This window comes from Dysidea avara, chromosome 1 (genome assembly GCF_963678975.1).
Source record: "Dysidea avara chromosome 1, odDysAvar1.4, whole genome shotgun sequence".
In the NCBI taxonomy this organism is placed as follows: Eukaryota; Metazoa; Porifera; class Demospongiae; order Dictyoceratida; family Dysideidae; genus Dysidea; species Dysidea avara.
The window spans coordinates 37,940,637-37,953,706 of NC_089272.1; the positions used below are offsets into that span (position 1 = coordinate 37,940,637).

Here is a 13,070-nt window from a genome sequence, read left to right on the forward strand (position 1 = left end):
TGGTACAGAACAGCAAAGTATTTCTACATTGTATTAGATTGTAGACCTGTATTCACACATTATTGTTGTCTTATATCACTTACTACATTGCACCACTGTCAAATTTAGTGACAAGCTCATAAATTAAAATTCAAGGAGGTAGGAAACTATTAAGCTTTAAGAATTATTACATAGTTGGATTGCCAATTAAGACAGTGGAATCATTACATTATTTTTGTCATTCAATTCTTTCCTACATTTAGAAAATTTTTAATGTGTGTATAGTAGAATCCAGTCTTATAAATGTATTACATATATAGCCAAGTAAAGATCAAGTCTGCATCTAGGCTTTAGTATTCCTTAATTTGCTAGTTCACTATTGTATGTTTACATATATTTTAATTTTTAATCAGCTCCAGAACATCGCAATGTGCAGGATGAATGGAAAAGGCCACCCAGTAATACTGACTGACAAGTGGCCAAACTTCAGTTGTACTGCAATCAAGATCAATGCACCATGTTTTCCTAGCAGAAGTCAGGTGCATACATGAATGTAAATGTATATTATTATACTGCAAACAGGTGCAAAAAGCTGATCTCTTGGTTTAAACTGATCAGCAACCAACTAAATACATTTCTATTACAACAGTTAGTAACATTGTATAAAGTATACCCATACATGTTATAAACAGAAAGTGAAAAGTAGTACACAGCTTTACAGTGCCTGTACTCTTATGGCTTAATAGTTTGGATTTTCTGCATGTACATTATAGCCAAAATGAGTGTACAGTAGTTGTTGTGTGTCCCATAGTGGTCCTCTAGATTGCTGCTTCTGTCAAACACTGAAGAAGAATTTGCTGACTTCTTACATGATTCGAACGTGTTGCAAGAAAAATCCCTCATAGCAGGTGAACTTTAGTATTGGTTAAGCTACAGTATCTGTGAAATTTTCAACAGGAATTAATTCTGTGACCAATAGACATCTTGACAATGTGGCAAAATTCATGTTTCCAAAGTGGCAACAGACTTTGGAATATCCTTTGAAGCTGTATTGCTTATCAGGCAAAGTTGAAGATATACCAAGGTATAAATATATTATTATAGCTACTGTATAGTATATATGAGACTGGATTTTGGAAAACAATCCAAATTGCACATCAGAATTTTGAGATAAGCAGGTTTTAAAAAATTCAAGTATTATAATTTTCAAAGGGTAGTGCGCACATGTATGGAATTTATACAAGAAAGTGCATTAATTTATAAGGTTTTAGACCACTTCCAGTACTTGTAGCTGCTTGTATAGCTTCCTGGCCTGCCAAATAAAACAGAAAATTGGATGAGTTGGATGAGCAAAGTAGTATCAGGAGTACTCACAAAGGAGTGGAGGAAGGCATCAGTCAGTCAGTCACAGTCAGCCAGTAGAAATTCCATTTAAATTTGTTAAAAGTGTTTCCGGTCAATCTGAAGGCTTGTTTGGGCTTAGTTTTATCTAACCAATACTGCCTCATCATCATCAGGAAAAAGTGAGGCTGGTTTTGGGTGATTTTTTTCATGGGCCACACTCAAACCTTTGTGGTCCCTACTATACAGTACTATCATACTGCATGATTGACACTTTTGATGACATTATAGACAAATAAAGACAAAGATAAAGTAAAATCCATGGAGCAAGCATTGTATATCTTCTAGTGCACAGTAGGCACCTATCGGGCACAAGCATAAAAAATCTAGACAGTAGCATTAGCCATTATTGCACTATTTAGAGGAGACAATTAAAACTTGTTTAAAGGAGGCAATTAATCAGTTAGTCTATTTAATAGTTAAACTAGTTAATCCCCCTTGAAATATTTAGGGATGCAAAGTAGCTAGCCATTTAATGTAACTTCAGCAATATTCTGTATGAAGAGTAGTATATGAACCATGTCTACAAATATTTCACTCACTTCATGGGTAGCAATGTGTTAAACAAGGTTAATGTGGAGAGATTATTGTGTGCGTGTGTGTGTGCATGTAATAATATTACTTACTGACAGCTAGCATAAGGTGGAGTAGTTGATGACCAGGTAGACACTATATGGCATGTGGGTCCCACAATGCAAGGTATGTAGACAGACAGAAAAGATGAACATTAATCAGGATGGGTTGCAGATGCATGCGCCAGAAAAGAACGAGTGGATGGGGTGTGGAGACCACATGGAAAGTTGGAAACATCTTGCATTGTTTTAAAGGCATGTTTGGAATAAATTGCACCCTACCAATACTGCATACGTGCTTGTTAAGTTATGCTATTTAAAAAGTTAACAAACAAGTGTAAATAATTCTACAAGGTAGCAGAAATCATTGCAATGAAAAGTACTAACTGAAACAAAAGGAGATCACTTGCTGTGAAATCTTAAATTGTTACTTTAACATGTACAGTATACTCTTAATGATCCATACTAGTAGCTTATTGTTGCTAACTGTATGATATCAAGTGCAGCCAAGGAAGCCGGTGCATCACACCATGTGTATACTGACAGGAAGAAAGAAAACCACTAAGAAACTAGCACAGCTCTGTAATCCCTGGTTTACCTCCATTTTGAAGGCTATCTCTTGCCCACCACTTTATTTCCCATCAGACAAGCATAACTCGATAATGGCTAAGGCTATGGGCTTGATTTTGTTCACTGTTCAACATTGCTGCAGTCGGACACGTCCCTTTTGGCATACCGCAGTACGTACAATGCATTCTTCATGAACTTACCAGTGTTCTCCTTTGTATCCCATTCATCTTTGCTGACAGTAACAGGTGTCAATTTGGCGGTAGCACTTGAGGTATAGCTTCCCTTCATAACGGAAATCGTCTGTATTTTTCATAGTGGCTACTTTGATTGCAGAGGTGCTTTTCGAACACTATAACGCTTCTTATTGTTTTACTGTGATTTAATATTGTGCACTACTCCGGCTAGTTTCAGTCCTTTTTATCGATATGCTATGGTCCCTATATATATACTCTAGTTGAAAATTCCATTTATTTGGTGTACTTGTTGGTAATAGCATATTAATGGAATCAGTTTTGTTATAAAAACAAGACTCATTCACTCATATATATGTAACTTTTGCACCACATTGCTACCCATGAAGTGCATGAAATATATGTAGACATGCTACTCTTCATACAGAATATTGCTTAAAGTACATTAAATGGCTGGCTACTTTGCATCTCTAAATATTTTCAAAGGGGAAGTTTTTGCTGATTTCGCGGTTTTTGGAGTTACAGTGAAAATTGTATCCTTGCAGTATTTAGACCTCCAATATAGTCCAATATATTTTGGAGTGTTTGCAAATCCATGAAAATTAAATTTTTTAGCAACAACCTCAAAAAATTTGCCCCTTGAAGTGTTTAAGCTATACATTACTGCCGTATAATGGTAAATAAGATCAGACTTTATCAGCTGTCCTTCATTATTGTGAAGTATGTTTTGACTGTATATGTGTAAATATAAGAAGCATTTTGTGTAAAGTGTATTGTATGTGTTATTCCCTCATCTCATTACCTGCAGGCTAGAGTCTGATGAATATTTTATTGATAAACTCACTCCTGATCATGCTGGATTCATTGGGAGCTACTATAAAAGAATCAATGAAGATCCCGCCATTGTTGAAAAGTATTTCCAGTATATTCTTATCATGTATGACACCTCTGCTGGAATCTTCAAGAGATCAGATCCCTCCTATCCAATAGCATGGGGTGTATATGGTGACTTGGGCAAGGCTATACACTTATACTCGATCCCAGAGCATAGAGGAAAGGGGATTAGTTCTGCAGTTAGTAGGTATCTCTTCACACAACTTGTACAACAAGCAATCATTCCAGTCGTGGACCGATCAATAGACAGTGAAATGTCTGACAGTAACTTTGCAAGGCACATGCTGCATTATGCCACTGATCGTGCATGGAGGGACAGTACAACTGGTAAATGTTGTTGGCTTTATTAATAGCCTATAGTAGCAAAACAATGTGCAATTAACATGCATCTAATGTTTATATTGTGACAAATACTTTAGAGGACATGATATAATAATTATACATTGTTGTACCAGCCCATGAGAGTGGTGTATATACAGTATATTAATATATAGTTGAAAATACAAAAAAAAGAGCATTGTATACTGTTAATGGAAATGTTGGTTAATTCGTATACAGTGCACACACATGCAGCACAAAGCTATGAGGAAGAAGGACAATGTTTAAACTGTTTGGGTATAAATATGACATTGTAGCGACTTTGTACCAGTAAACTTGAGATTACTTGTTTATTCATTATCTGATTTGTCAACAAGGTTCCTGCTGATATATAGATCACCTTTGCTGTATAAAATATTGCTTTAGAGGCTCTCTATAATATACAGTAGTAAAATGGAACTCCTCTATTCCGGACACCTTAGGACACCACTAAAGTATCCTTATTGAAAAGTTGACCTGATCTCAGAGGCCTAATTGCATGTGTATTTAATACAATGGGACCATGGAGAAATGTCCTGATTATTGAAGTGTCCACATTTCAGGGTTTCCTATTGGACACAGTTCCACTGTTTAACTTATGTAGTACAATAGGCAGATACTGTATTATTATTATTATTATTATTATTATTATAGTATTGTATGGATACCTTGTGATGCCCCTAATAAAGTATAACTTTCAGTTTTCTTGGAAATATTGGATGATAGTGCATGAACACTGAGATGTGAAGAACCTGAGCACGAGGCAGTTAATACACATAGATGAAGAAAACATATACTTTGTATAGTAGACATCTCACTACTACTTGTGACTACTATTATAGCAAGTAATAGTTGTTTGCATTTATATTTGACAATCTACTTATATACTGGGCCTAAGAGAAGAAAACGTTAACTTCTTTAAGGTCTAAACTCTTCAGCACCAATGTTTTTGTGGTCAAATGCAAGCATTTTCTGATGCATGGTGGCACACATTTTCATCAGCATTAGCTAGAGAAAACTGTTTACACTTCATGGGCTTTATTAGCAAAAGGGTGTATTAGCTTTCCCATAGCAGCAAATTAAAGCCAAAAAGAGGCAGACCATTATCACCAGATAGTCAAGAGACACTTGATTCTATAGCTATAAATGAGAAGGAAAAGATCAGAATTAAAGTATTTTTTGAAATCTCTACCAGAAAACTGCAATGTTCCTATAATTAAATACCTACTAGTATAAAATTAGGATTAATTTTATTCTCTGAAGTCTAAATAGTAGTAGCTGTATAGCTATCAAGCTGAAGCAAAGGAAGTCAAAAGAGAAATGATGGTGCCAGGTTATTGAGGCATACATAACTATGCTATGCATAATGATCCCTTCAGGTTTTTATTAAAATTTGTTTAATGGTCAGATTATCAAACAATTTTCGATAAAATTAAACCCACAAAAGCTATTAATTTTTGTAAAATTGGTATGGTTAAACTTTGGTTGCTATGGCAAAATTCCCAATGCTGACATCTGTCCAGCAGGTGGAATATTGTTTGTGTCAGTCGGGGCACAGGACATGTACCCTCCTCCCAAAATAGCAAAACTTCAAGATCAAGATACTCTAATAGAGCAGTCAGTCAAATACTTTAATAGAACAGCCACTACATAATTGTATGACCTCATATTAATTAGTATATTACAATTGGGGGAAGGAAATAAAGTCATTATCAATTAAAGTACATTCTAATCTTATGATTCTTATCCTTAAAATAATTTAATGAGCAACAATCAACAATGTGTGATGGTAGAGCTTGTCAATGATTGTGGAAGGGTAGAAACTAAATTTGTAATCATGTACAGTAACACTTAAGAATGCTTCACAGTTATTGCTGAATATGAATTATATGAAAACTGGCATCTGCAACACCATCCCATTAGCCTCTAATAGCCAACTAGGAATTTTGTAGATTAGTCCTTTGTAGCCATTCTAGCTATATGACAATTGGTTCATAACTGAACTACTTATGACTTTCACTGATCCCTACAACTCTTGATCAGTGCGGACCACTTAGAAAGAAAGCATAATATTAGATTATGTGCATAAAACCACTCTACATCAAAAATTTTAGTCCTGCAACATATTACAGTAAGTACCTTTAGTTCTGGGGATCTGCATCCCCCCAGATCCCCTACTCCATATGCTTACTACCCTAGTGCACCCCCTTGCCAAACCCTGCATCTATCTCTGTAGGTGTAAAGGACATTTAAAAAACGCATTAAAATACACTTAATTAACTTTCTTAATGAAAAGTCAGAACAAAATACCACTAGGCTACAACTGATGCAACACTGCAACCATTTTATTATCAGGTCACAAATATAGAGCTAAGCAATTAATAATTGTATTAATTGTCACTGTGCAAAAAGTGGGATATAATATGGTATTTCCAGTGGCTTATTGAATACAAATAAGCCTTAATATAAATCCTGTATTATACTCATTTTATACTTTAGTATAATCCATACTATACTATTGCATATATGGTTTCAGTTTATTTACCACATTACCTCAAATAGCTTACATCTAATATAATGCCCACACTATACTATCGCATATATGGTTTCAGTATATTTAACACATTAACTGAAGTCTTACATGAGATTGTTAGTATAATACAGGTTATACCAAGCTTTTTTGTATTCAATAAGCCACTGGAAATACCATCTTATATCCCTCTTTTTTCACAGTGTGTATAATTAATATCATATTATCCACACCATCGTGACACATTGGCAAAAACTTAGTGCATGCGGCATGTGCTTAGTGGTAATTGTTCAATGTGCATGCACCAACACATCAACACATCTACATAGCCTTGTTATTTGGAACATACGAACAACAGCTCAAACTGATATATTATTGATTATAATGTTAGATTGATGCATTGTGTACTAAAAGTACAATACCATCAATAGTTTGTTGTTTTCTATATTGCTGTGTATCAGCAATTTAAATACAAAAAAAATTAATCAGCTTACTGAAGTTTAATCCTTGCCATTGACTACACACCTTCAAATACACTAATGTGCATATTGCATGTATATGAAATAACAATTATAGGTACTGGGTAATATATATTTAGTCAGTAACAGCAACAAGAGGTTCTTGGTATTCTTTATAATTATATGTTACATCTGGAATTTAACTGCTCATCACCTGTTCATTTAATTCAAATGATATCTTTTCCCTTTTCCTCCACATGTTCCTGGACCAGATGATAAAAATAGCACTAAAGACTTTTTTAATATGCTGCGTTTTATGATCATGTAATAGTATGGTGTGTAGACATGTGAAAATAATAAAGAAAAGGAAATAAAGAAGGACTGTCAAGATGAGGTACTCTACTATCACACCTCCAGCATTGTTGTAGTCTCTGTGTACTGCAAATACATACACTAACAAAAGGTTTAGTAGAACAAGAGATTCCTGTATATTCTTACGTTGACTTCTAAAAGGCTGTACAATTCCTTGTACACATAGTAATATTCCTGTGGCAATAACTCCACTAATGAGGCTGATCTTGCTATTATTAAATGATGACAAACTAAAAAATACAGCTCTCATTAAGAGTTGTAATCCAGTCCAGAAGTAGTACTTGTCCTTGTATGGACCAAGATATGGATCAAGTAGTGGCTTAAAACTGTTAACTAATTTAAATCTTAGTAGTGACCTCGTGAAAAGAAGAAGAATATTAAATATCAACAATATTATAAATATAATTAAACAGGTCACAAACAGTATTGTGAATTTGATTCCAAACAACCGAACACTTGTATCTGTTGACCAGAATATCTGTGTGTGTCTACTAGGGAGGTAAATAGTGTTAGAATAAAAGAACAAGACATGACATACTGTTGATAATATTTTAGTATAACTCAATAAGAAGAGTGTGGCAAGCACAGGTAAGCCTCTTCGTGCAGTAAGCCTCTGAATTTTGTATGAGTAACGACTACCAATAATAAGTGCCAATGCCATAAAAAGTAGATAAAGTGGAAAAGTCAACTGCAAACATATTTTAGAATAACCAGTCATGTTATTATAGAAACATGTCTCAATGCCTAAATCCAAATTGAAAATGGAAAGTAATACACAAATAGATGAATAGCAGCTTGGTATCAGTATGGAATAATTTGTGTTGATGATGTTCACATAGAAGATAGCTGTGTTAATAGTTTCATTTGTAACAGTCAGGTTCAATACAAATAGTATAATTACTAACACTATACCAGCTATTGCTATAGGTATTATGATCAACAAGTAGATGTTAGAGCACTGTTTACATTGTGATGAACCAAACACAGCACTGAGACCTTGTTGACAATGTCCACATAACACACCAGACCTGTTAAACCGACACTGTATATCAGGAGTGAACAGGTTGAGGTAAGATGAGTAGGGCAAACAGTAGTCAAATGGACATTGAGAGGAGACATGGTATCTATGTGAGCCATTGACAGTAACAGCTGAAATCCAACTGTAAGCAGGACGTAATATGGTACCATCATCTAAGTTACATGTAGTGACAGAAATAACATCACAATCTAACACTGAATCACAATAACATGCTTGAGCTTGACTCTGTAATGAAAATCCTACTGGACAAGGTAGTAATGTAACATAGAAAGTTTCTGGTATTCCTTCAGCACTCAAGTATAGTTCACATTCAGTTTTATCAGACCACACAGTGTAGTTATACTGATTACAACCAGTAGTTGTGTGCATCTGTGACATCTCACTAGCTCTAATAATTTTACAACCTTCTGATGGCAAGTTTGTAGTCTCAGCTATTATCATGGTTGTCAAATTTCTCAGAGATGAGACCAGTCTTGGAATAATCAAATTTAGCTTTAAAGTCTGACCGGGTAACATTTTTCCTAAGATATGTGAAGTACAATTATATTTGGTAACACTTGTGCAGCTGCAAATACTTGAAGGAATGATCCCAATGTTCACCTTATCAATTTTCCTCTTTGTTACATGTGTTAACATAGGTAGTACATCACTGGGTTTGTGTTTGGTAAATGCACAATCACAATTTGATAGCCATTTGCACAATTTAAAATGAACTTCAAGATCTACAAAATGTAATGGAGATGTATAGAAGTTATTAATAATCTGTATTTTACTAAAATTAGTTACATTTTCTATTCTTCCATGTTTAGGTGATAAGCCATAGAACTGAAAACAGCACAATTCTCCTGGTTGTCTCTTTTGAACTATTTCTGTTGTTAAAGCAGAGTATACCATGTTATATGCAATAATTAAAGAAGAATAGGGAAACAATACACTATATGAAGCATCTGCAATGCTTAAAACATTCCTCACAAAATTATTAGAAATGTTCAAAAAGGATACAATTTTCAAAACAGAAAGGTGGCATTTAATTATGCTTTCGTAGAAGCTATTTTTTGTGATTAACATATTATAATATTGAATCTGTGCAGTATTTAGTAGCAACAAATTAGTACCATTGTTATGAGTGTTTGAAGAGATATTACAACGTCTAAAAACTACAAATACAGACCTACGAGTGTGTCCACCTAATTCTTCATTAATTTTTATTGTACTTATTGCATTATTGAGGCTAATACTGCAATCTATAAATTTCATACGAGCATGCTGCTCCAAAAGACATGAACTAGCAGTGTCAATAGCTACAACTGAACTAACGTTCAAGTTGCTATCAAATTTACTATCAGAAATGATAACTGACTTTAAACGTAATTGTACTGATAAGAGACAATCGTAAATTTTAATACTAAGCAAGTTTGTTAAAGAATTCCCACTGTTATCACAAACTTGAAGATGTGCAATGTGTAAATTGTGCTTTCCTGTAATCACTTTACTCCTTAATTGTCTAGTGTAGCTGTAATAATACAACACGCTGAAATTGTGTAATTTTCTATATACGCAATCAAATAGTATTACAGAAACTACATACTTTGTATCAAACAGTAAAATGTACAGTACAGTCTGAACTGCTGTGCTGGAATATAATGATTCTTGACTGAAAGAAAAGCTGCATATGGTTAACATGCTGAAAAATCTTTGAATTGACTGGTAGTAATAAATAACCAAACCTGCAGTGGTTGTAACATGAACACTGTGTTGTTTTGAAGATATCATGGTAACGTGTAGGTTATTCAATTCAGAATTATTCATGGCATTAACAACCAGTATTCCATCAGTTCCAATATCAACAGTTATTGACACGTTTGTAACAACAACAGACACACAATGGTGTAGATGTAGTGCTGCATTCCAATGAAGTGTTGGCATGTCATCATATATTAGACCAGTAAAAGTTTTGGCTAGAGAATTACTGTAGTTTTTGCTACATTGAATAATTTCTATAATTTGGATTAAAATATTTGTGACATTTATCATGGCTATACCAACTGATGAGGTAGAACATTGTATTGTGCTGTGGTTTCCAATTATTGAAACATTGATCACGGATTCACATTTTGTACAATAAAACCTCTTTCAAGAGAAAAAGATCCCGGAAAGAAGAATAATTGGGTGTGTGATGTAAAATACTGTGCAGAGTTACTGAGAACATGTGGAAAAGAATAAGTATTACCATCATTAATAACGGGATGATCATTAGGTGTGATGTAAAATTTGTGAGCCACTACATGTAAAATTACTGGTGTTATAACAAGTGGAATTAAACTGTAGAAAATCATCACAAATCTGTACAACACAAATAATAATTATACAGATGTATAGGTAATTAAAAATTGCATGTATTTTAATGCTATTAATTACTCTTTTCTATTATAGTTAGTACTCTGTACCTATACATCTGCATGGCTGTGTTTTGTTACTGCATGGTAATGACTACATGTATTGTTTTTTAACAAGTGAAGTCCTGCACACACACAACACACACACACACACACTATACACACTTTATACCAACTGAGTAAAGTGTGTGTCAACGATTTATAAAATGATGATTCTACAGGAGAAGTGGCCAAGGGGCCCTTGCTGAAAAATCAGTTTTGAATTATCTTGGAGAAGTATTGTAGTATAGATTGGTATAGCATTTTTCATATATTTAGCATCAGCCATTGAGCATTTATAAATTTCATGTACCTCAAACCTCCTGAAGTTATGCAATACTATAGCAAAATTCATGCTGCATCCCCATATGCCAGCTCTAAAATTGCCACTTCATGGCCAGACATATTTTAATTTTTAAAATGCAAGTATACTAATGCTATTCATAATCACTTTTTCATTGCCTTACCTATTAGTTAGTACTCACAGATGCTACCCATTAGATACATCTAAATGGTTGTATTTTGTAGTTGGCAAAGAATGTATGAATTGTTCTTAACAAGTGAGAAAAGCCTGCACCTGTACTACCCACACTTTACAAACATACACACTTCATGGCCAGACTACACTACAGTATACACTTCATACACACTGCATACACCTAAATGTATTTCCACTGCAATCTTCTTGCTAATATCTCAGTACAGTTTGTAATAATTGCACAGTAGCATCTACTGTTTTTTCTGTAATATGCAACTGTGTGTAGATCTACAACTATAAATGTATACAGGTACGTAGTCAGATACAACATCAGCAAATATACTTATGGCTAACCCGTGTCTTTTGTTTATGATGGTTTCAATTTAAGTGACATATTAATTGCATCTATCAATCACATGATGGAAATCAAATAAATACAAAGTCTATTTACAAACAAGGTTAACAGTTTCACTTATATAATGTTTTAATGATAGTATACATGTATGTTTCCTGTTAAACCAGACATATGCTCATAGCTGGCTGTTACTGTTTGTATATGCCTGGTTGCCTGAAACTATTTCCTTAAAATGTTTGTGGCATTGACACATTGTTAAACAATAGGTGATAGCATTATTTTGACATTTTTAGCTTGTGAACATAATAAATAAAATTTGACACTGCTCAAACACTTATTGATAGTATAGATTTCTTTATGTATGCTTTTGTAATGAAGTCAGCAATTGAAAATTTCTGCATTACATACATTATTATCAATGATGAAAGATGCTATTATCATATACTCTTTAGCAAGCAAGAATTTGGGTGACACTACATGTAAATGCAGTGGTTTGGCTCCATAGAACCTTTGTAGGAAGAGCATTCAAGCATTTAACTAGCACAGTATACTCTACAAGCCTAGGCACATTAAATAGCTAGAGTCACAGAATTGGGATCAAAAAATGTATCTGCAATTACATGAACAGCACAACTTCTTGTGCATGATGGTTAGGTATATTGTAAGGGCAAGAAGGCTGAAAGTTGAATGGCAGAGAGTCATAGTTTTGACAACAAAATTCTTGATATATGAAGCCAAATCAGCAACATCAGTATGGCAAGGACTATGATAGGCATAGCTAGCAATCCAATCGATTTGGGGGGAAGCAAAAAGGCACCAGTTGCAGCTCCCCAACTAATGTTATGATTGTTGCAGTGAGAAATACATTGTAGATTGAGGCACTGTAATAGTCAGTTATTCTATTATGATTATACAGTTAAGGAGAACCCTCATACAGAATTATGTAATCTCAGAAATAGTGCCCGGTGGTATTGAAATTTGAATACGTGGTGCTAGTAACAGAAAATTACCATGGTATAGCTTGTTACAGTGACTATATATATTGCATCATCATCTTGGGCCTAAAATGAAGTGGTATGAAAAACCAAAGAATGTAGTTCATTACAAGTAGGCAGGTGCTTGTGATGTGGCAACCTCAATGTTTGTTTAGAGTGTGGCTTGCTAAACTATCAAAAAACTGAGTACAGTAATTACACAACAAAGGCTAGGCCGGTATGTCGATATACCGGTTATCAAAGGCTGTCACAGTATGATAACTGGTTATGTTAATTTAATGTTGGTCAATACAATAACACAACCGGTTCGCCATGTGACACAAGTGATTCTCTTGTCAACCTCCATCTAATGATGGTGGTTGTTTAGGTAAGCTGTGCAAGGTTCCACGGTTCACCTATATTTAAAAAAAACAGGGCCACTTATATGTATAGCCATGAATTGTG

The 13,070-nt window shown here is 34.3% G+C and overlaps 1 protein-coding gene across 1 annotated transcript; it reads left to right on the plus strand.

Moving 5' to 3' along the window:
* Positions 1 to 794: 794 nt before the first annotated feature.
* On the plus strand, positions 795 to 4,070 carry LOC136250086 (uncharacterized). The gene is made up of 3 exons (XM_066042250.1): positions 795 to 887; positions 937 to 1,063; positions 3,522 to 4,070. Exons 2-3 carry the CDS (start codon positions 984 to 986, stop codon positions 3,955 to 3,957), a joined length of 516 nt encoding a protein of 171 aa, XP_065898322.1. The 5' UTR covers positions 795 to 887; positions 937 to 983; the 3' UTR covers positions 3,958 to 4,070.
* The last annotated feature ends 9,000 nt before the right edge of the window (positions 4,071 to 13,070 follow it).

Bases quoted from the DNA above. Each gene is read 5' to 3' on its own strand.
- LOC136250086 (XM_066042250.1), top strand. From the start codon at position 984: ATGTTTCCAAAGTGGCAACAGACTTTGGAATATCCTTTGAAGCTGTAT. The intron at 1,064-3,521 runs GTATAAATATAT...CATTACCTGCAG, and splicing joins AAAGTTGAAGATATACCAAG to GCTAGAGTCTGATGAATATT.